At 35.9% G+C, this 23,252-nt stretch overlaps 1 protein-coding gene across 1 annotated transcript in view; it reads right to left on the bottom strand.

The window, feature by feature from the left end:
• EYS (eyes shut homolog) overlaps positions 1-23,252 on the bottom strand; it is a 766,416-nt gene that overhangs the window by 481,052 nt on the left and 262,112 nt on the right. The window contains 1 exon segment of the mRNA XM_018077885.2: positions 15,091-15,212. Coding sequence (XP_017933374.2) covers positions 15,091-15,212 — 122 coding nt within the window.

Genomic DNA, 23,252 nt, shown 5'->3' with positions numbered 1-23,252 from the left:
CCAATTTTTTGTAAATTGAGTTGCGATCTCAACACACAGACTGAACTATCCTCTCATCTGCTCAATTTGGAGTAAGAAAGAGCTATTAAACCGCCGCAGTTTTGGTTAGTCAGCTAGGAAGTTCAGTTCCTTGGGCTGTCGATCTGTCAATAGGAAGTTTCATTAGCAGTGAAATAAATAACAGCTTGGTTTGATTTTGATAGCAGGGTTTAGAGATGTAACAGAACTAGTAGTGCTTGCAACAAAATATACCATAGAAAATTACCATATAGCCAAACCAAGCAATTTAAAGAAACCAGCCAAGCAGAGTAAATAAACAATAAAGAAAGGAACTTGTATTTACAGAAGGAGCCAAGCAAGCAACAGGGAGTTGTTGTATAACCAGTTGTCCTAGAAGAGTTCATAAAGTGGTCACTTAGAACTTTGAGGGCCTGAATAGAAATGACCACTAGAGATCCTTGGTAAAGCCCCTCAGAGACCTTATAAGGATATGTATAAGGATAAAGCTAATTAGTGCTGGGAAATACCACGAATATGTAACAGGATTGTGAGAAACAAAAATGAATAATCACGTAATGCGAACATATAAGCTTTAGGTAAGATACCTTGGTATGAACTTTGGCAAACTGATTCCCAGCACATCCAACACACTGTAGTAAAAGAATGTCTGCCTCCATAAACTCACAAATTGAGTCTTAGAGGTTTCTTTAAGAGCCGAATTTTAGGCAACAATTTCAGTTATGAAGTTCAGGGCATAAAAAGATTAAACAAAGGAAGAAATAGCTAAGAAATTGATCCATTATCCAGTGGTTTTGATTCCTCAATATGCTCATTTCTGCCATGATCAAATAAGTTTCCAAACTCTGTACGGCAAGAAAGTGGACACACAGGAAGAAATATCTCTTCTTCCCCTCTCATCTCTTTCCAAAGGATTAATCAGTAAGTGAGCAAAGAGCAATTTGTGCATCATAGAGTAAATCAATAGGTGAACATCAATTTATAAATTAAATTATGAAAGAAAGTCCACCTGCTTTTATTGGCTGTTAGAATAATGATGGGGAGCTGAAATTAGGAAAAACAAAATTATTACCTTTGTCATACATACACCTACCATTTTTTAGGTGTAACTGAGATGTAGATACTGGCTTATGGGAAGTATCTACACCACTTCCAGTCTTCAAGTTAATCCAAAACGGTGGCTAAGAAAACATAAAGTACTTGGGGAATGGTGCCAGGTAATGACAGGCATGCACAGATGAACTCCTTATTGTGTGCCTAATAATTTTAAGTGTCTGAGAAGTTTGCATCATGGAACGCAAAATACGTGTAGGATTATGATGATTAATAATGTATTTCTGAATGAGAAATCAGAAGGATTAACCTTTTTACATAGAAAACATGAAATACAATACAAATAAATAAAATCTGCAAATATAATATGGTGAACCTTCTCAGCTTGTTCTTAAACCTGAAAATGTAAGTGAATATTGACCCCAAACTAGAGAAAAATTATTTGGGAGATATAATGCTGGAAAGAGAGAGAAAAAGATTATGTTTCTACTACTGTAATAATGTCTAGGTGTGCTTGTTACATGTGTGATGCAAACAGAAGAACTTCAGGGGGCTTTTGTAGTTTTCATTCCCTTCCAGTTTAATTGCTTCAGTCTTTTATTAATTGTTCTTTTTCCTCGTTTTTAGGGTATATTTTCTTTATTCTGTATACTTTCCTCCCATAATCCTCTGCTCATATTCTTCCTTTTGGTAACAGTAGCTAAAATTTATTCCTAATATTCTGTGTATTCAGGAACATGACACATCAATAAAAAAAAATTTAGAGCATCAGACAGAGAAAGTTACATTTGTTTGTTTTCCATATATTTCTTCCTTAATCCTCTCTTTGAAGCAATGAGTTCACACAATCACAAGGTAACATTCAGCTCAATGAGACAACAAGCTGCATTTCAGCTTTTACTTTAAGCTCTACTTCAGCTGCAATGCACACATTTCTGTTTTAGGAAACAGAATTTTACATCCTACGAAGGGTATTTCAACTCTCAACTTCCAATTTTTTTAATGCAGCTGTTTTTCTTTATCCATTTTCCTGAATTAGAATACAAGATACATCTTATGTCAGGCTGCAGGCAACTTTCACACTACTGAGCCACAGAGATGAGGTACACACTCCGTTCCTTTTCAGATCAAGCTATTTTCTTATTTATTTCAAGAAGGATAACACAGCACATTATCTGATCTACAAAGCCAGATGAAATTACACTGTTTTCTGTTTCAGCTGGTAAACATTCAAATAATTAAAAATCATCAGTAAAACTGTCTTATTAGAAAAAAATTATGCTTTAAAAGCCTAAATACCAAGTATTTGGAATACTTTTAATTAAGGAAGACAACAAAGTAAATATAACTGAATGTTATTGCCGTCCAATGGCAGGATCACTCAGGCCATATAACTTGGAACCAGAAAATACAATACGGTTTGGTATCAACAGTCTTTTTAATAGACCATGACCACATAGAAAATGTTAAAGTTTCTTGCCATCAGTTTTGTGTACTGAAATTCCTATTTTAGACACAGCAGAAATTCATTTAAAAATACAAAAAAAGTTACTCCCATGTTTTGGAGTATTTTTTTCAATTTTGCTTTCCTGTTTTGCTTATTATCTAGGGTACTAGGAAAAACTACTTACCATGTTCAAGATTTTTAAAAATATTTAAAAATACTGTCTCCCAAACTGCCAAAGTTACATGGAAAGGCTATCAGTCGTGAAAATTTTGGAATGCAGCTTAGCAAGTTAACACACAACAGAGTCAAGAGTAAGAAAGATATGTCTGCAGTTGTGTTTAGTGTGTAAAACAATCTTCTGAGCAGCACCATTAATTTCTTGAATTACTGCAGACCCCCACATAGAATGTTATGAATTTTGGCATGTGAAGCTGTTTTTTTGAGTAGCATCCTCTATTAACTAAACCCCCTTTAAACTTCCTTTAGGTCCTGACAAAATGCAAAGGGAAAAGGACACACATTTCTTTTTATCTTGCCATCTCTTGTCCCTGACATCAATAGTTGCATTTCTTGCCTATATGTCCTTCATCCCTCACTGAAGATTTTACCCAGCAATCTGACAGTAAATACACAATTTGTATTCTTTCTAACAGGTAACATTTCTCCAAGATTCGTGAAAGAGAAAACTCTTAAGTTGTAAAAGCAGACCATCAGTAAATGAATTTGACAGTGAATACAAAGTAAATAATCTACCTCCAGTATCTTGGGTGGTAGTGATTGACTTTAGTAAAGAAAAAAGAAGTGTTATTTCATTCTTTCAAGAATCAGAGAGAATCAGTTGTCATGTGGCCTCCAAGAGTTACATAAAGTCAATCTGTTAGTCTCAGATGGTAAATAAGTCAGCTATCTGGATGACTCACCGTCTTTCAAGGATTCTGAATAAAAGGCTTCCATTTCCCTGGTTGCTTGTTTGCTTGTGTTCTTCCCTCTTAATTTAATGCTGATCTTTGATGACAACTGTGGTAGTACTGGGTTTATTGCTGCACCTACAGAAACTGGTATCTTCAACACTATTTCCCCTTGGAAATCTCTTCCTCTGTGCTAGATTGCAGTGTAAAGGGCCTAGTTTGTATGGAAATTAGCTCAATGCATTTTCTCAGTTTGTATTACTCTGATATTTTCTGAGAGTTACAGTTACTAAAACTCTTACAATGTTTTAGTACATCGATTTTGAGACAAGTCCTCTTTGACCTGAGAAATCTGAAAGGAAGAAGAATGCTACACTGAAACACTAGAAGCTATCACCCAAGTACAGGCAATAACCCCTTCAGGAGAGACATTTGTTAAATTTGGAAAGTTTAGCAATGCAACAGTAATTCTGTCAATTGACCTCAAAGCCCTTCACCTTGTGTACAGAGATGGTACTGATTACAGAAGAGAAAAAATGAACTCTTTGGTAGAGTGCTAACAGTGGAAGGTACTTTTGCTCTGGGAGAGTAAAGGAGATCTTTCCTAGTCTGTTCCTTCTGCCACAGGCAACAAAAAAAGACCAAGTAAAGGTAATTAAAATTGCTGCTCTTTATTAACAATAATTAGCACAGCAACATGAAGTGGTAGATAACATGCTGCAACTCTGCAATTTTATGAAGCATGAACAATACAAATCTAACCCTGAAGATAGATTACCTTGACATTTAGAAAATTTAACATGAAAAAGAATTGAATGTAATGCACACCAATTCAGAAGTCTGTACAAATGACCTCTGCATAATGGTTTGAAGGGATGAGACAAAGAAATATTTCTCTTCCTCATGTGTCAGGCTGTTTCTGAACTCCACAAACACTTTTGTCATTTAAGCAAGATGTCTTCATTAGCTTTTTTTTTTTTTTTTCCCCAATGTTCAATGGCTAGTTTTTTAGTTACTTTCAGAATTGCCAGTTGATCTCTACCTGGAGTCTACTCAAACCCCAAGTGTATCACAGAAGAAGCACTATCAGATCCAGGAATGGAAGCAGTGGTGTAAAAAAGCATGTATTTGATATTTGAATAAATTAATTACTATCCTTTTTTTTTTTTTCATTCCAAACATAGAACACATTGAATACTTTATACCTAGAACCAATTAGGTAACCATATACTATCAATGTTTATATATTTTAAGAGCTCTGCTGAAGAATTTTCAACATTCAGAAGCAGTCAATTGCACATCAAAGCTTATCTGGTTGATCACTTAGCATGAGAACAACTGTCCCAGTGCCAATCTCAACATTATAAACTCAGATTTTCAAAGGAGCCTATATGAAATAAAACATTCGAAAAGATAGAGAGTGTCATAATTAATACGGGCAGTCTAGAAAATACTTTAGAAATAGATTAAGAAGCAGGGATGTCTCTGTTCTTACATTTGTTATTAAAATAACAGAAAGAAAAGAAAAAAATTTGCACAAACTGACCTTTGTCGATACGCCAAATTATAATCTCCTACCATTCACCTAATGATGTCAGTGGCTTGTAACTTCAAACAAACAACTGACGCAGTAACATTTCATCCCCCATGACTAAATTTACCCAGAGACCACCAAACACAGGCCTGGCTGAGGTTTGCCTGAAAAGCATTATTTAAGTAAACCCTTGAAAAATTCTATCAAAGAGTGCTACAACTTCCAAGTATATAAATAAGAAAAGGACAAAATAAGCATTTATAAGTCAGACAGTATTTCTCAATATTAAAAACAAACAAAAAAAATATCTGTACTGCTCAAATACCGCAGTCACACAGAGGTAGCTATTTCCCTACTAGAGATTCTGTTACAAAACAAAATCTGTCTTGTCATGTCCTGGCAACCAGCATTTCAAAAAATAGCTTTGTCCTTATAAAGATTATTGTTCTGATATAAGCTATAAAAATAAGGAACAAAACTTATTTTCAGTTGGTCTTCAAGAGTCAGTTATGTCTTTATCTACCTTTGATATTTACTGTAATATAAGCAATCCAACTTTCTTCTATGGGTGTCTGACTGAGTTATTTCAATAAGGCAAACCTATGAAAATTTTATGACTGTCCTTTCCAGACAGGGAATGAACAAGCCCAAGAGACATACATAACAATACTTATGGATGCTCATAGAGATGTGTGACTTTTGTATTTGTGGCCCCTTTTCTCTACTTGTGACCTTCAAAGATAAAGACTCTCTTTTATAACTCTGATAGATTTTTTTCATACATCCAAACTGGCATTTTGTGGAAGAAAATATGATGATCCTGCATTTGTCTGCTTGCTATTGCTGACGAGTGAGCACTGTTTTATAGAGGGACCTCTAATAGTGTACTATCTGTAATTGCAGTCTAAATAAACTTTCCTTTAATACTTCTATTGATCTAAAAGAGCACAATAGTTTAAATCCCAAACAAACCCCAAAAGACTATTAACTAAAACTGAGTTACTCAGAGAAACTAGTGGTGGGGAAGCCAATGCTGATTTTCTAATTGTGTTGTGTATAGTTTACTTATACCAGAACCATTTAACGTAGTTTGTACATGCATACGTATATATTTCTTAATGTAATGTCATATAAAATCAATTATTTCAAAAATGCAACTGTTTTAGCTGAATAACTCATACTTTTCCAAACATATTTTCTAAATATACAATAATGTTTTTCTCCAAAACCAATTTTGTACTTGCTAGCCTGTTCTGAGTTTTAAAAGGAAATTGTGACTGTTATGCTCCGAAAATCTTTTTCTACTTCAAAAAAAAAACACAAAAAACCTCATAATTGAAGATGAAACCTTGCTTTTGTTTTTACTGTGAAACTTTTTCAAGACAAGATAAACACAGATAACAGGTAACTTTGACATTAAAACCGACGGAATAAATTTACGAAAATTTTGACTCTTGACCATTTTAGACTTACTATAAGAACATAGGTTAAGGAACAATGCCTCTGAAACCGATGAAACCTCTTCCAAGAAGTGAAACTAACTTCCAAGAAGTTTTACTAATGACCTTTCAAAATAGAGGAAAAAATACAGCTTTTATAATAATTAGAATGGGATCTACGTCCTGCCTTTTTATGTGGAACTGTTTATTACTGATTCTCCATGGTTCAAAAGACAAGCCATTGAATTTCAGTTTTAATATCATTACTACATAACATGATGAGGGGAGGAATTATGTCAAAGATGAATTGTGTCCAGTAATTTAGCGAGTTTTGTCTATGAGGAGCAAAATCTTGCTAAGGTTAAGTGAAGCAGCATCCATCGTTTTCCCATTATTTGTCAAGCCAGTCATCTCATTGAATGCTATCATTAGGAATGCTTTCCCCTTTGTGAAACCATGCTCCCAGTCACCTTCTTTTCCATCATGTGTGTGGAAACAGTTTCAAGGGTTATTTGCATCATCACCTTCCCGGGGGCCAGGTGAGGCTGATCAGTCCACAGTCTCACATATCCCCCTTCTGGCCTTTCTTGAAAGTAGCAGTGACATTTTCCATTTCCAGCCTTCTTTTTTTCTGCCTTTTCCCATTCCATTCTCTGGCATATATGTGTTTTCTGTCTTTCTCCAATCCTTAGGAACCTTTCCTCGCCACCAAGACCTTTTAGAGACTACACAATGACATGAGCCAGATCTCTCAGGATTCATGATACCTCCCATCAGGATCCTGCAGCAGAGAGTCTCCCAGTGTTTGCCATCACTCATCCTTCCTTCTGGTGTTGCCTCATGACTCAGGTTTAGTTGATTCAGATGCTTCACTGGACAGACCTTCTAGTTCCTTCTCTGCTACTGGGTCACTGAACTTACTTTTTAGTGGCAGAGCTGCAAATGGGTCAGGAGCCCTCATCCAGTTGTGAATGTTACAGGTTTCTAGCCTTTATCACAACTGGAGTGTCCATTTCCAAACCTCCTATGCACAGACTCTACCTGATTTGCCTTCACTATGACTGGGAGTTCAGGTTCTTGTATCTGTAGGGCCTTGGAGAACATGGTGTTCTTATCTCATCTGCACAGTCTGCTGACTGCCTCCTGTAGCTAGTTTACTTGGCAGTACAGATCCTCCTCCAGCATACAAGTACTTCCTCCAAGAAAGGACACTGTGTCCTCTGGTCCCAGCCTCAGAAAGAGGTCCCAAACATCTCTGCAGCCCCAGGCCTGCAGAACTGCATTCTCCCTGAGGAGCTCAGTCTGGTTTGAGGTCTCTAACATGTTGTGGATGGTCAGGGATAGCGCCTGTAGCACCTCACTATGTAAGTAAGCAGTGTTCTCAGCGGAATTTCTGCGCCTCTTCTACTCTGTTGGCTGTGCTCTGGGCTTGAAAGTTACACTGAAAGTTACACACACTCTTCCTAGGATTTGCTGAAAGGATGCTTGACTGTCCTTAATGAGGGGTCAGCTGGAAAGAAAAGGTCTAAATCTCCATCAATTAAGAAAAGTTCGCAACAAAGCTTGTGTGGAACTACTACAGCTGGTTAGCAGTCACAGCCTTCTGTAGCTACCCCTTCCTGAGAGCACCAGGCACCCTGAAGCTCCCCAAAGAGTTCCCAGCAATCCTCTGATAACCCCAGAAGGAGTTCCCAGAAAACTAAGCATATCTCAAGAAAGAGCCCAGAAAATACCGTGCAAGTTGCTTCATCTGTTAGCTGTGCTCACATATTTGTACATTATTTGCACTGAAAGTGTTTAACTGCACTACAGCCATGATGAACTTATATTACATTTCATATGTGCACAAATCTATACATCAGGTACCTTATTATTTTAGAAACTGATTTGCACTCCTATGTAACCTATGAGTTCATTTCATGTTCTTTAGGTGTTCGTAAACAAAATACATTACAAAAAATTTATTTAAAATACATCATCTAATGATAAAATATACCATGGGGAACAATCCTTCTGTTTGGGAGCAAAAAGTTGATGAACTGATTTTGGGGGGCAGGGAGGTATTTTTCAGGCACTTACTGCGTGTTTTTTTAAATTTTAATGTTTCATTAGGATTTTGAATAAAAATGACCTTGCCCTTTGAGAAGACTACTGAATTATGGCCAAAAGATACCCCAAGGGGTGCAAAATGTCAGTGACTTTTTAGTAGATGCTGCTGAGATGGCATAGCAATATTTTCTTGTTTGCTTAAGGCGATGGAAACCCTAAAGCTCATTTCACACACTGTAGTATAACAAGCAACATACTACACATTTCCAGCTGTTAGCAGTATTACCAGAGATGAACTATAAAACACCTGCTATCTTTGGAGGAAGCACTTGTTCTTACTTTCACAAATTTCTTTAGGTAATTAATTAGTAAATCTCCTGAATTTAGGTGATTAATTAGTAAATCTCTTTTAAAGATGGTTTTGAGTAAGAGGTGTGTACCTAACTTGGAACTAGGATGAGGAAAAACCCTACAATTCCAAGAGAAAGATAAGTTAGAAGTGCAACAGACAAATGTTTTGAGAAAAGTCTCCACAGCAAGAAAGGAAGAGTTGGCCAAAGAACCCTGAAGAAATGCCAGATAAGAAACCAGTTGTTGCTTGCAAGAAAATGTTTCAGCATTTGGCATCTGGGACCGTTAAATACCAAGGTGATCCCCATCTGTGGGAAAAGCTGTTTATTGCTTCCGGGGGAAAAAAAGTAAGGAAGAGTATAACAGTAGTTAAAAGGAATGCAGTAAAAACAGAAGGCAAACTGAACACAGCATTCAAATTACAATCATATCATGATTTACCTTTGAATTCCATGACAGTTTAAAACTCATTCATTCAGAAATAAGCACATCTTTAAAATACACTGTGTAAATAAGCATGCTTTTACTTATAGATCTTTCACATGCTCACACATCCTTAACTTAGGAATCACCTGCTTCTAAAACTTGGCACAGAAAAATTCTTGCATAGTTCTGAGGAAAAGCAGAGGCTGATTTTGACTTCCCTTTTCTGAATAAATCCTCTCTGGAAGGGGGTAAAAAAAGTGGTTTTCTGTAACACTACTCTAATTAAAGTTCATGGTGTGCATGACACTGAATACATCCTGATGACGTAAGACTAGTCTTTTTTTAAGAACTTAGATGACAGTTAAACTAATGAAAGATTATTTTTTTGTTCTGAAAAGAAGGTATGGCTTCAAATGCTATGAAGCAACAGGACAAGATGTTGTATTTGGGAATGCACCGAGAAAGTAACAAGAGGGAGTCAGGATAAGTCTAGCTCTGGCTGACAACACAGTTATTCAAATTGTCAGCTGACATAAACTATTATCTAAATAAAGACAAAGAAAGGTGATCATGGCATGGTTACTAATTGAAGCATTGCTAAGGAAGACTACTGCAGAGTGAGATGAGTTCTGAAATTACTCAAAATACTCACCTCTATGAACACAATTCATTATTTCAGATGGAGTCAAAAGGGAGGTAGGAAAACCATGGCCCCTTACAGGACAGGATAAAGAACAAAAGAGTTTAAATGAAGAACATTTAAATACAGAAAATATATTTGCATATTATCAGTAATTTCTCAGAAGTGCTTAAGGAACTTGAGACTCAAACTTCAAGGTGACATTGGCATTTACCAACTTTCATCCTTGCAGAACTTAGTGGGAAGATATTTCAGCAGCAGAGCCACCTCTGAAAAGAAAAAACTAGCTCCTAGAATTAGAGGTATACAAATGACATTACAAAACTATCTATAATTTTTTCACTACCTATGTGTGATCCAGTCATAACTTGAAACAAGACCCAGATCTGTATCACATTTAGCCAAAAGAAGAGGACTATGGTACTCAAAAAAGGGAGCCTAGAAGCAGGCTAAAGGAACTCTACTCAGTATTTTTTCCAGACATATGCACCCTAAAATAGCATGGCTGGAGAATATGAGTAAATATTTTGTAACACCATATCACCACTCACAGCATTTTGTAACACAATTAGGTTTATAACATCCATACTCTGAAGGGGCAATGGACACATTGATATAGATGCACAAATAGGGTGTAGAAAACATGTGCCAGAACTAAAATCTAAAGGATAAGAATGAGCAGGCAGGAAAAATGTTGGTCTCCAAAGAAAAACAAATGAAAAAACAACCCAAGCAGGAAGGGGTCTTGATTGCAAAAGTAAGATGTCAAGGCCAGACAAGATAGCATTTTTCTTTTGAAGAAGGGGAGCAGAAAGCATAAAACATTGGTGATAAATGAAGAGAGGAAAGATGGGAAAAATGAGGACAGGCCACTGTGATTCCTGTTTCTCTCACTGAAGAACTGGACTTCAGTTTACTCAGGGATTATAAAGTGGTGTCTTAGTGGATTGATTCAACTGCTGACAAAGGATAACCTTTCCTGTACTCAAGTGAAAAAAAATTAAAACTGTTATAAAAAATATAAGATGCATAGATGGCATCAGAAAATATAGTTAGGTAGGTCTAATGTCCTGTTTAGTACAGACAAGTCCATTGGTATGTTATAACAAGAAAAACAGCAATAAGACACTTACCAGTTTTGTTCTTTATAAACCCCTCAACAACAGATACCGATAAAATGGTAAATAGTATGATTCTGTGGGATTCAATGTGAATATAGAGAAAGTATGGAGTACTTTGGGAAGACATTTAGTTCTCCAAGTTCTAATGTCATAATGATTACAGCCGAGTTCCAAACTATTCTACATCATTAGAAACTCTGGTTCATCCGTAAAGTTTTTGCCTATTATTTTGCAAGAAGAGCTGAAGAGATTTTCAGCTAAAGTTTCCTTGTAAGTTGGTAACAGCAGAGGAGTCACAGGGGCTTTAATTAGGGTTTGATGTTTTTAGGGCTAAACCTCAGAAGTATCAGGAGAGCTGATACAATAGAGAAGAAATAGGGAATTCAACTGGAAGTAGATGCATCTCTCAATAAATGTTCAGAGACATAATTTGAGAGATCATGTTATTGTGAGAATCAAAGTGAGGTTCATAGGGTACTGGAAATACATGCATGAAACTATTCTAAATTAATATATTTGCTGTGCCGTGTGCCAAACTGAAAATTGAGAAGGAAGAAAAAGGTATTTTTTATTTTATCAGCTGAACATAATTTAACTCAAATGAAATGGAAAATATGTAACAAACTATTCAATCTTGACTATTGATTCAGTATCTTTCTTACCTGTTTTATTTTTTAAAATATGCACTTGAGAAGGCTTAATTTTTTTCCTGTTAGAATGTGATTTATTTTCCTATGATGGAGTCCTTAAAGAAAAGCACTCTTTTCTGCCATAATTGTTGATTCTTCAGTTTTGGCAGCTAGTTTTCATATCAAGATTCAGCAAAAAATAGCCCCAGCTAAAAAATTGAACTTAAAGTGAATTTTTTAATTAGTAATTATGGTTTGTATTATTATTTTTTGATTACAGATTTGAATTTGGTAGGGACATGTTTCATTTTGTATTATATTCACACTTTTTCTTATACAAAAATATATTTGTTGCGTAATAAATTACCTAGTTTTTAAAGATATGATGTTTTCAGCTGGATTTGCAAATACTTAAGAGAAAGTAAACTAATGAGGATTATCAAAGCATAAAAGAAATCTCTGTTATCTATCCTTTACATTAAGCTGGAAGGGATATCAAGTACAGGTAGTGGTGTGGCCAACTTCAAAGAAATTCAAAAAATTCTGAGCATTGCTGCCAGCAGCTAAACTTACAGTAGACAAATAAACAGTGCCAGAATACGGCCACAGGCAAAGAAATTGCATTGTCTATCACTGTTGCATTCTCAGAGCAGTTGCTGGCCTGAGTTTGGTCCAGACCAACTAGTGCTTGTCCAAAAAAATGCCTAGGCACAGCTCAAGAATGCCAATGATCTTTCATATTAGGTAGCTAGAATACAGTTATCCTATTTTAAAAACTATGTTTAATTTTAAAGATATAGCTGAATGTCGTCAGGATCAGGTTGTAGTTACTGCCACTGCTTAGCTACCATTAGACAAACACTTTGTCTTGTTGATGTATGTTTCAACAGAAAAGTGTTACCAAAGGTAATAGAAACTAACACATTTTTTAAATTAAGAGTAATTATAAAAAAAGCAGAATATCTTTTAGCATCTGTGAGTATAAATTAGGACAGCTATAATGCTGGGGCCTGAAGGACCAGCCCTGAGCCAAAGCTGACCTATAAGATGAACTCTCCAACCTAATATTATATTTAGCCTAGTATTGCATTTAGCCATATATCTGCTTATTAATGAAGAATCTATATAATCCTTAGTAATGCTTTAAGAATACACATTTATACTTGTTAGCACAGCATATTATCAATAATTAGTAAGGTTTGTATGTGTTATAAATACTCCTTTCTTTTCAGCCACGGTCATGGGAACAGTAGGCAGCTGGTTCATATTTGAGATATCAAAACAGTCATAATTCTATATTTAGAGACTAAGCAAGGTCATGGGGCATTTGATAATAGTCCAAACTGACTCGTCATTTTACCTTGGGCCCTGGCCAGGCCTAAGGGGAAAACCAGGAGGAGAATAAAGCCAGATTGTTTTTCTGCAACAATCGAGTGATGTAAGCTAATTTGTTTTACACTATATAAGCTGGACCCTCTCAAAGCAAAGATGAGGCTTCCCCTATGGGTGGACACACTGCATAGGATTTCCCAGTTGCTGGGAAGAGGTTCTCCAGACCTCCACTGTGATCAGGGCCTTCTCAGCTGAAGTGCGGTCTGGATGATGATAATTACTTAGGGCAACTGGTGATGTAGCTCTCTTAATCACTATAAGACTTTCTTTGTAGTAATTATTAGCTGCATCGTTAAGTGTATCCTTTCATAAGCCACTGCATTATAGTAAATTTATACACTTGTTTTTAAGGTTGGTGTCCATGTTCCTTAAATCCATGCTCGTTACCGGGTACGAGGGAGGGCAGGGGCGGGGGCAAAACAGATTGACAAAATGACAGCTCTAACGATTGAAATGAAATTACTTTAGATTATATGACTAAAACATCAAGCCACACTAATTTTCCTTGTGGTTTCCAAGACTCAAACTTACAGTTTCAACTACAAGTATCTCTAAAGAATTTTTGTTTGGTGTTATCGTGACCCTTGTATATGATGATTCAAGAATATGTCTAATTTTTCTGTTCCATTATGTCAGCTAGGACAGATAGCTCTGAGGAAAAATACGTATGGTGCTTACAGTTCAAACAAATTTTCTTGGAAACATTTTCTGTAACAGTTCAGTATTTCTCAAATGCAGAAAAAGTACTTTTGGAGCATTTTATTCTCAATAAAAAATGGGGGGTCCTTGGATTAGTGCATATGTAGCTGACCCAGTTTGAATAAAATCAGGAGAAGCCCTGTTACCTTTTGCAATACATAGAATGCCCCAGAGGTTGAAAAAGTTCATGAAATGTAAAGGCAGGTAAAGATTCATGGCTGTAAAATATTCATACACCTAGAATTGTCCTTGAGGATGATGAAATTGCCTATTCAATCCATTACAACATGTAAGAATTCAAATTGCCATAAAGAAAGACCTAAGCCTGCATAAGCAATATGAAGTTATAACATAATTTTTGTTAGTAGACTACAAAGAACTACAAGCATCAGAAAAAAAAGGACCACGAAAATAAAAATAGTTAACAATTTTTTTCATATCCCAACAGACTTTAAAAAGTGAAAAAAAAAAAGTAGTTGAAAAGACTTTAACAGATTTTCTTAACATCACAACACTTGTTTTTCTGTTATCAAACTGAAAATATTTTTCCAAAATAGGATGTTGAATAGCCAGTTCTAGGACATGGCAAAGTATTTCCCTTAAGTTCTGGATTTAAATTAATGCAAAAAATATTATATGTATTATTTAAATTAGTTAAATTTATCTTTGGCTATTTGGGGAATCATTTGTCTGTTGTTAACTGTTTTCTTTCTGATTATTGTCTATATTACCCGGAATACAATCACTGCACAACAACTAGACTATGCACCATGCACGGTTATTACACTGTGCTCTTTATGCAGCCATAACAATACCTATTAAGACATTTACAAGACTGTTCTAGTATTGACATCATAACTGAGACAAAACCTGTCTACATAGAGCAGAACCTCATTACTGGATTGTTTGTGAAATTCTTATCCCCATAATACTGAAACAAAATAATGTTTAAACTACAAAAGCATGCATAAAATAAAAATTGGGGTTTAAGGCAAAATTAATATGGTTAGTGTCAAATTCTCATGCTTTGCCTGAGTGGCTATAAATTTTAGTTAAATTACTATTTTGTTGTCATTTTAAGCCACAAGGTGGCAGCAATGATATAATCTCTTCATCCAAGACTCTATAACTGTCCACTCCCACTACTTTTACTCTTAAAGCATCTCCTGTGCTTACAGGGAAAAGATGACAGAAAGAGATACTATATTTTCTTTGAAAAAGTACAGTTCCAAACTTTGTTGCTTGCTAAATGTTTTGAATTCACAGGGTTCTTTTGCTTTGGTGGTTTGGTTGGTTGGTTGATTGGTTTGGTTTGGGTTGAGTTGCATAAACCTGTCATTCCTGGTACATGATCATTCAGCCACAGAGAAGATGCAGTGCTTACCGATAGCTGTTGAAAAGATCCATGCAAGTGCCATTATTTTTACAAGGCTCTGAATTACATTCATTTGATTCCTTTTCACAAAATGTTCCTTCCCATCCAGGCAAGCAATCACATTGGTATCTCTGAAATATATTAGGTAAAACAAACAATTTGTTTCCTCATTAATATAATTACAAGAGGCGTTATTACTGATGGTTGGAATACATTAACAGACAGTAAAAAAAGTTTAGGAGTTTTTTTAAAAGCTGAGTGCAAAAATAGACTGCCACAGTGTGATGATCAAATGTGTAACATACCAGCATTGTGGCATCTATAGGTGTTTGGAGTCTGCATATAACTTTGCTACATTTTAGCTGTTTTGTTATTGAAATTTGGAGACAAACAGACAACGGTATTTCAAACATATATGGGCTATCAACTTCATATAAACAGTAAAGAGAAATTATTTCATTTCCTAATACTGTTTAAAAATATAAAAAGTTAAGAGTCAGAACGCTGATGAAAATCCAGATTGGGCAGTTGTCCCAGACTTTTCTGTAATAGTATTCTTACCTCCTTCTGCCAAATTAAAAGCTTAGAACATTTTATCGGAGCAAAGATAACAAAAAAGAAAGGAAGTTAACTGTTTGAAGTCAAGCTCAATACGATTGTCCTGGGACGTCACACAGTGTGCAACAGCTCCACTCATTCCAGGACTTCAAATAAAATTGTTTACTTGTATATTCTAGCATAACTGGTCAAATCAACTTTTGCACCAACCAATTTGTACATAGTGAATTTACGATTCATATTTTTCCCAACTGCATTCTATTTGTTTAGTTCTCATGTTGACAAACACCATTGCTATGCTATGCTTGCTGTGATTTCTGTGACATGGATTTTCTGAATCCACTGAGATAAACTTTGGAAATCAGGAAATAAATTTGAAAGGTATCTTTCTGAGTTAAGACAGGGCATGGAACATGGGCAGATGGAATCAATTTGTGTGGGGAGGCTCTACAGAGGGTTCTGGACCGGCTGGATCAATGTGCCAAGGTTGGTGGCAAGAGATTGAATAAGGCAAAGTGCCGGGTCCTTCCCTTCAGTCACAACAACCCCATGAAGTGCTACAGGCTGTCAGAAGAGTGACTGGAAAGCGACCCAGTAGAAAAAAACCTGAGGGTGCTGGTCAACAGCTGGCTGAACATGAGCCAGAAGTGTGCCCAGGTGGCCAAGAAAGCCAAGGGCATCCTGGCCTGTATGAAATCATATAGTTAGCAGGAGTGGGGAAGTGATTGTTTCTCTGTCCCTCAGCGCTGGTGAGGCCACACCTTGAGTAGTGTCCAGTTCTGGGCCCCTCAATTCAGGAAGAATATTGAGGTGCTGGAGCATGCCCAGAGAAGGGAAACAGAGCTGGTGAAGGGTCTGGAGAACAAGTCCTAGATGGAGTGGATGAGGGAGCTGGGGTTGTTTGTTCTGCAGAAAAGGACATTCAGGGGTGACCTTATCACTCTCTGCAACTATCTGAAAGGAGGTTGTAGCAAGGTGGGGGTCAGCCTCTTCTCACAGACAACCAGTTACGGGACAAGAGGAAATGGCCTCAAATTGTGCCATGGGAGGTTCACGTTGGACATTAGGAAGAATTTCTTCACTGAGCTGGTGGTTAAGCACTGGAGTGGGCTGCCCAGGGAAGTAGTTGAGTCATCATCCCCATAAGTGTTCAAAAAACATGTGCATGTGGCACCTGTAGGCATAGTTTAATGGTGAACACGGTGGTGCTAACATTAACAATTGGACTTCATGATCTTATAGGTCTTTTCCAATGTTAAAAATTTTATGATTCTATAGGTTACAGAAAAAATTTATTAAAACATTTTGTCTTTCTAAAATGTAATACTGAGACATGAACTTGGAAAGAGAAAAACATTTTCTAGGAAGTGTGCCAAGGAAAGAAAAGAGAAAATACATTTGAGACAAATTACACTACTAGCACATATGTTTGTGATTCCTATTACATAACAGCCACACAGAATTTCCTCATTTATCTACATATTTATCAGTGCAAAATGGGCAAAAATGGGCACTATTAATCCATATCCACAAGTAAGTATCAGACATCTCCTAAAAACTGTTTTATTACTAGGTTAGGTTTTCACATATACCAGATAAAGACTAGCTTGCAAAAAGCTCTTCCAGAAATGGATTACAAAATTAAAAGTGAAAGGAGGCCTGCCAACAGTTTTGTTTAGAAAGTAGCAGTATTTTTCTAGTCTCACTAAAAGTATTTGTCAATCAATTGCTGAAAGTTTATGATTTGTAGATTTCTCATTACATGAGGATTGTCACATCAAGAACAAAATATTTCTTACATATATGTATATCATGCATATGTGCACAATAAGCAAACTAAAAATTCTTACATATTATTTCATCTCTGTGTAGTTTTACAGTGACTGAGAGTGACATGTTGAAATAAATTATATCCAAGTGTAAGCAGATAAAAAAGGTTTTGATAGATACAAATCTTTGCAGAGAAGGACCTAGGAGTCCTGCTGGACACCAAGCTGGACATGAGTCAACAATATGCCCCTGTGGCCAAGAAATCTAACAGCATCCCAGGATGCATAAAGAGGAGTCTGTTAGCATGCCAAGGGAGGTGATCTTCTCCTCTACTCAGCCCTGGAGAGGCCACAAATGAAGTGCTGTGTCAGTTCTGGGCTGCCTGGTACAAGACAGATATGGAACTATTGGAAAGAGTCCAGCCAATAACATTATGAAGAGATTGACACATCTCTCAGATGAGGAAAGGCTCAGAGAGGTGGGATTGTCAGTCAGGGCATAGCATACACCGAACAACATAAAATGACAGGAAGATGTGTAGTAGAAAGTATACAGTGAATCAAACAAGAGACTGAAGGAAGAGAATTTAACACCTATTTATATATTTTCCCCCTTTATTTACTGTAATTATGTATTACTATCCATTATAGAAAACTAAAATAAATGGTACCTTTGAGTTCCTTCAAATTATCTTTTGCTTGTCCTCTAAGAACACAATAAATGTGTAAATACCATAGTTATTCCCTGTACAATATATAACACAGTCTGTGTAAGAACAGTAGATTTTATCAGCTAAATACAAGATCAAACTGTAATTTTTTTGATCTCCTTCATTCATACCCAGAACCACACACACACATTAGCATGTATTTATCCCACTATCTATGTGTGTGGTAAGAAACTGCCATTTAAGAGTATTTGCATATTTTCCCTTCTCCAACACTGTAAATGAAGAATTAATCATTTCCTTAAGACATAATCAATGTTACTTAACTGGAAAATGGCAGCTGAACATCTGGTAAACTGAAACTACAATGAAAAAGTTTCATCACACACAACAAGGATCTGAATTATGAACAAGGCAAATCTTCAGGCCTGTCCTTTGCTTGTGTAGGTTGAGCAGAATTTTTACAGTATAAATATATACTCCAGATACTTTTTCCATGTCCACAGAAAAATGAAGGTAATTTAATTTTTAAAGATACTATGGAGTTGGGTCATTTTTGGGGGCAGAAATGCCCCTTTACTCTGTATGTTTCAAGTCCTTTTGCCAGACCATGTTTCTTGTGGAGCAACTCTTTTCCATTAAGGTCAAAAAGGAGGAGCACATCATAAGACCATTTAGCATTGGCACATAATGGGAAATGTACTCCAACCTCTACAGAAAACTTCACTACAAAACTCTTTTTCTGCTGCAAGCAGAGCTTTTTCTCCTTCAGAAAAGCTTCATGGAACTTCATTTTGCTAGTACCAACAGTAGTTTACTTAACCTTGTGAAATAAATGTGAACATAAAAATGTAAACATCTGTGAAATCATATTTGCAATTGCTCTAAACCATATTGAGATCCTAACATTATTTATGCAGCCTTTTTTGTTAATTTAAGTGTCTTTTCTGAGTTACTACTTTCAGGTTTACTTTTAACTTGTTATTGATTTGATCATTTGCATAATTATAGGTATTCACTAAGAAAATAAGATTCTCATTTCTCACTATGACATTGTTTTCATTATTCAATTCTGTTTTGATTTATGTCCTAAATAAGCAAGCTTATTTAAAAACAAAACAAAGCAAAATAAAACAGCAAAACAAAAACAGGATACCTGTTCATCTTCATTAGGTTTAACACTTATACTAAACAAGACCAAACTAAAACAAGATCCATGCAGAGTGAAGTCCCATCAACTATACTACCTTCCCATCTTATGGTAATTAATTATTTACCTGTTCTTCACAGGATGTAGTAATAGTGAAAGTGAATGGATGAACAGTGGTGCTCCACAAAAGAAAGAAAATTGACTTTGGACACATGAAGAAAATCTGCAATTAGCTCTGTAGCTCCTACTCTGAAAAACAGACATGGCCTGCTCTAATATTAGTTATTGGCTCTGTAATGGATAGTCGGATTCCCTAACTCATGGCAAAGAAACACCTCTTGGGAGTAAGCGTCATGAGGTTTTCAATACAATTATTAATACTAATCTTACTTTGAGAAATAATTATAAGAAGTCCCATGATAGAATAAGGTGAAAAAAAAGTAGAAAACATACTTTTTCAGAAGTCCTGAACAATTGCAATAAAAAGTGCTGCAACAACTGACTGGTTCTGACAAAACTACTATTTAAAAATCACCAGTTTAGTTACCAAATCTTATTATTAGAATCATAAACTGATGTATTCTTATCTATTCTTTTATTTTAAAAAGGAGTTTTTTTCTATCTTGCTCTTGCAATATAAGTTACACAGCCTATGTGGGTTTTGTCCTATGCACTACAAAATGCCGGGTCCTGCACTTTGGCCACAACAACCCCATGCAGCGCTACAGGCTGGGCACAGAGTGGCTGGAAAGCAGCCATGCAGAGAGGGACCTGGGGGTACTAATTGACAGGAGGCTCAACATGAGCCAACAATGTGCCCAGGTGGCCAAGAAGGCCAATGGGATCTTGTCCTGTATCAAAAATAGCGTGACCAGCAGGACCAGGGAAGTGATCCTTCCCCTGTACTCTGCGTTGGTGAGGCCACACCTTGAGTATTGTGTTCAGTTCTGGGCCCCTCAGTTCAGAAAGGATATTGAGGTGCTGGAGCAGGTCCAGAGAAGAGCAACAAGGCTGGTGAAGGGACTGGAGCATAAGTCCTATGGGGAGAGGCTGAGGGAGCTGGGGTTGTTTAGCCTGGAGAAGAGGAGGCTCAGAGGTGACCTCATCACCGTCTATAACTACCTGAAGGGAAGTTCTAGCCAGGTGGGGGTTGGTCTCTTCTCTCAGGCACTCAGCAATAGAACAAGGGGGCACGGGCTTAAGCTCCACCAGGGGAAATTTAAGTTGGATATCAGGAGAAGATTCTTTACAGAGAGAGTAATCAGACATTGAAATGGGCTGCCCAGAGAGGTGGTGGATTCACCATCCCTGGAGATTTTTAAACGCAGATTGGACGTGGCACTGAGTGCCATGATCTAGTAAATGGACTGGATTTGGACCAAGGGTTGGACTCGATGATCTCGGAGGTCTTTTCCAACCCAATTGATTCTATGATTCTATTCTATGATTCTATGTGAAATAATAACTTTATTAAGTAGTAGTTATCTACAGAAGTTGAGGTAACATTATGGATTTTCAAGCAATTCTATATTCTCTATTTTTATCTATATATCCTTTTCTACAGAGTTAGATCCTAAAAATTCTGACCAGTATATTTATTTGTCCTCCCAAACCTGCTTAGGTTCTTTTGCACCTAAGTTATAAATATAAGGTATTATAAATTATATATTAACTGATATAATGGATAAAACAGGATTTGTTTTATTTAAATTTTAAGCAAATCTTACAGAAAGAACAATGAATATTTTAAATTTGCTTATGTCTCCAACATTTAAAATAATGATTAGTTATATTAACTAGAAGGAGCACATTTAAAGCACCTGGTACAGGCAAAGTTTGATGAGTTGTAATGAGTTTTGCCTTACGCTGTAATATTTCTTTATCTGTATATATTAATTTTTATTAATAAATATATGCAAGAAAGTGCAATTTTCATAATATTTGAATAGCACACCAGTAGTAAAGAGAAGCTTACATTTTCATTCACTGCAAGCTCCAGCTTAAAATATGGCTGATATCTAGACATGCTGTGTATTTATAACTCTAAATGAACTGTACTGTAATTTGTAACCACAAAGAAAATTATCTTAAATGGGAATACTAGTTATTTGCACTGCATGTCTCTATACAAAACTGTTTCATAAAATGGTAGCTTTGCTAATAAATCATAATTATTGCTGCTTTTGATATTGATCATTTTAAAGTGACACAATTGTAAAACTATGATATTTTGCTGAAAGTTTAGTTCTCTTAAAATTGTATCAACAATTCTAGCAACAGGTTTCTCTTAAAATTATTTTAAATGTTGCATTTAATGTGCAAATAAATTCTGGCCTGTGCCTCTACAATTTAATCAGCTATTTACATCACTGCTCAGATATGATGGTTCTCATAGTCCAATGTAAATTTGTGGGAGATACGTTTCTCTGTGGAAATTTATCCATAACATGCTGAGGCATGCAAACATGCAACACGGCTTTTACTCATATTAACACAGATATTCCATTTGAGCATGACCAATATTAAATATTATGTATTATGTTTGCAGAAAAAGAAGAAATGCTCATAACAAATCCACACCTCTGTGATTTTATATTTTTTAGTAATTTTAAAATGTTATTCTATGAGATGTTACAGGAAATACGAACATTAGAAAACCATAGCAGGTATTTAAGAATAATCATTACCATAACCAAATTTGACAGTCAAAACATTTTAAAAATTGTTGATACAAATCAGGAAAGATTCTTCTTAGGAAAGTTGAAGGATTTCTGGGAAAAAAATAAGATTTGATACAGGCCTAATCTAGTAGCAATTTTATGACAACAAACCAAAGTCAGTTTGAAACCTCTTACATAATTAATAATTGGTAATAGATTTTTTTTGTCTCTGTTTCTCCACCTCTGGCATTTATTCTGTTTATACACTCTTTTCTTTCTCTCTTAGAGAGCTTACTAGAAAATATGCCAATCAAATCACCTTCAACATGACAGGTACTGAACAGCACAAGAAAACTAATGAAAAACAACAGCCTTCAGTTATTTGTGCAAAATAAACCAAATAACTAGTCCAGTTAGTGACAGATATTTGAGTATTAACCTTTGATCAGTGTATCTGGTTTGATCAATTGTTCAATGACTAGTTAAAGGTCATGAACACATTCCTGTTAATCCAAAGTACTAACGGGAACTTAACCCACCTAAAACCTTGTCCAGAGCCTTCAGTTTGCCCCTAGATCTCAGGTAAGAGGAGAGCTATGGAAGTTAACTGTGATATTCCAAAGGAACAGCCAAGGTACTGACAGACAGAAATAATATTTTGCTTTTGAATTTCAAAACTGACAGTGTTGTTGCTAACTTTTTAAATAAAGTAAGAAAAAAGCAGAAGAACAACTACTGGTTTCCATAAAACAAAGCTATCTCATGCCTTAACATAATAGCTCATTCAAATTTAAATCTTAAGCATACAACCATTATCACATCAATATATTTCAAATACCATGAAGTGCCCTTTTTACCAACCTCAGGCTCAAAAGTAGGGGAAAGTTAAAACAACAGACTGTTCCAATAATACTTCAAATTAAATATCCTTAGAAGTACCCAGAAATTTAAAATATTTGATGTCAAATTTCCTCTTTTGAACTTTCACTCATCTCTACTTTAAATTTATAGAACATTTCGGTATAATAAAATACATTATAGGAAAGTAATTTGGAAGAAAGAGAACATGGATCCACAATCACCTGGCCCTAAATTTGCAACTCTTGGGGTTTTGACTGTGCTTGTTTTCAGAGCTACATCATCATTCTTTGCTTTTTTAATTAGAACAATATGCACAGAAGTTTAAAATGTAGTTGAAACTCCCCCATGTATTTAGCTCATGCAGCTAGACAGTTACTAATGCCCAAGTAGCACTGTGCATGCCTTTGTGAGGAAGTTCAGTTCAGTTGACTTTTTTGTCAAGTTTTGTCATTCTGAGCCCAGTGTCGAAGCTCCTGGAAGGACAGTGAGGGCCTGGGGTTCAACA

Source organism: Manacus vitellinus, unplaced genomic scaffold (genome assembly GCF_001715985.3).
Source record: "Manacus vitellinus isolate BGI_N305 unplaced genomic scaffold, ASM171598v3 scaffold_4_pilon, whole genome shotgun sequence".
Lineage (NCBI taxonomy): Eukaryota > Metazoa > Chordata > Aves > Passeriformes > Pipridae > Manacus > Manacus vitellinus.
The sequence above is the reverse complement of the archived record's forward strand: the minus strand, read 5'-3'. Positions and strand labels throughout refer to the sequence as shown.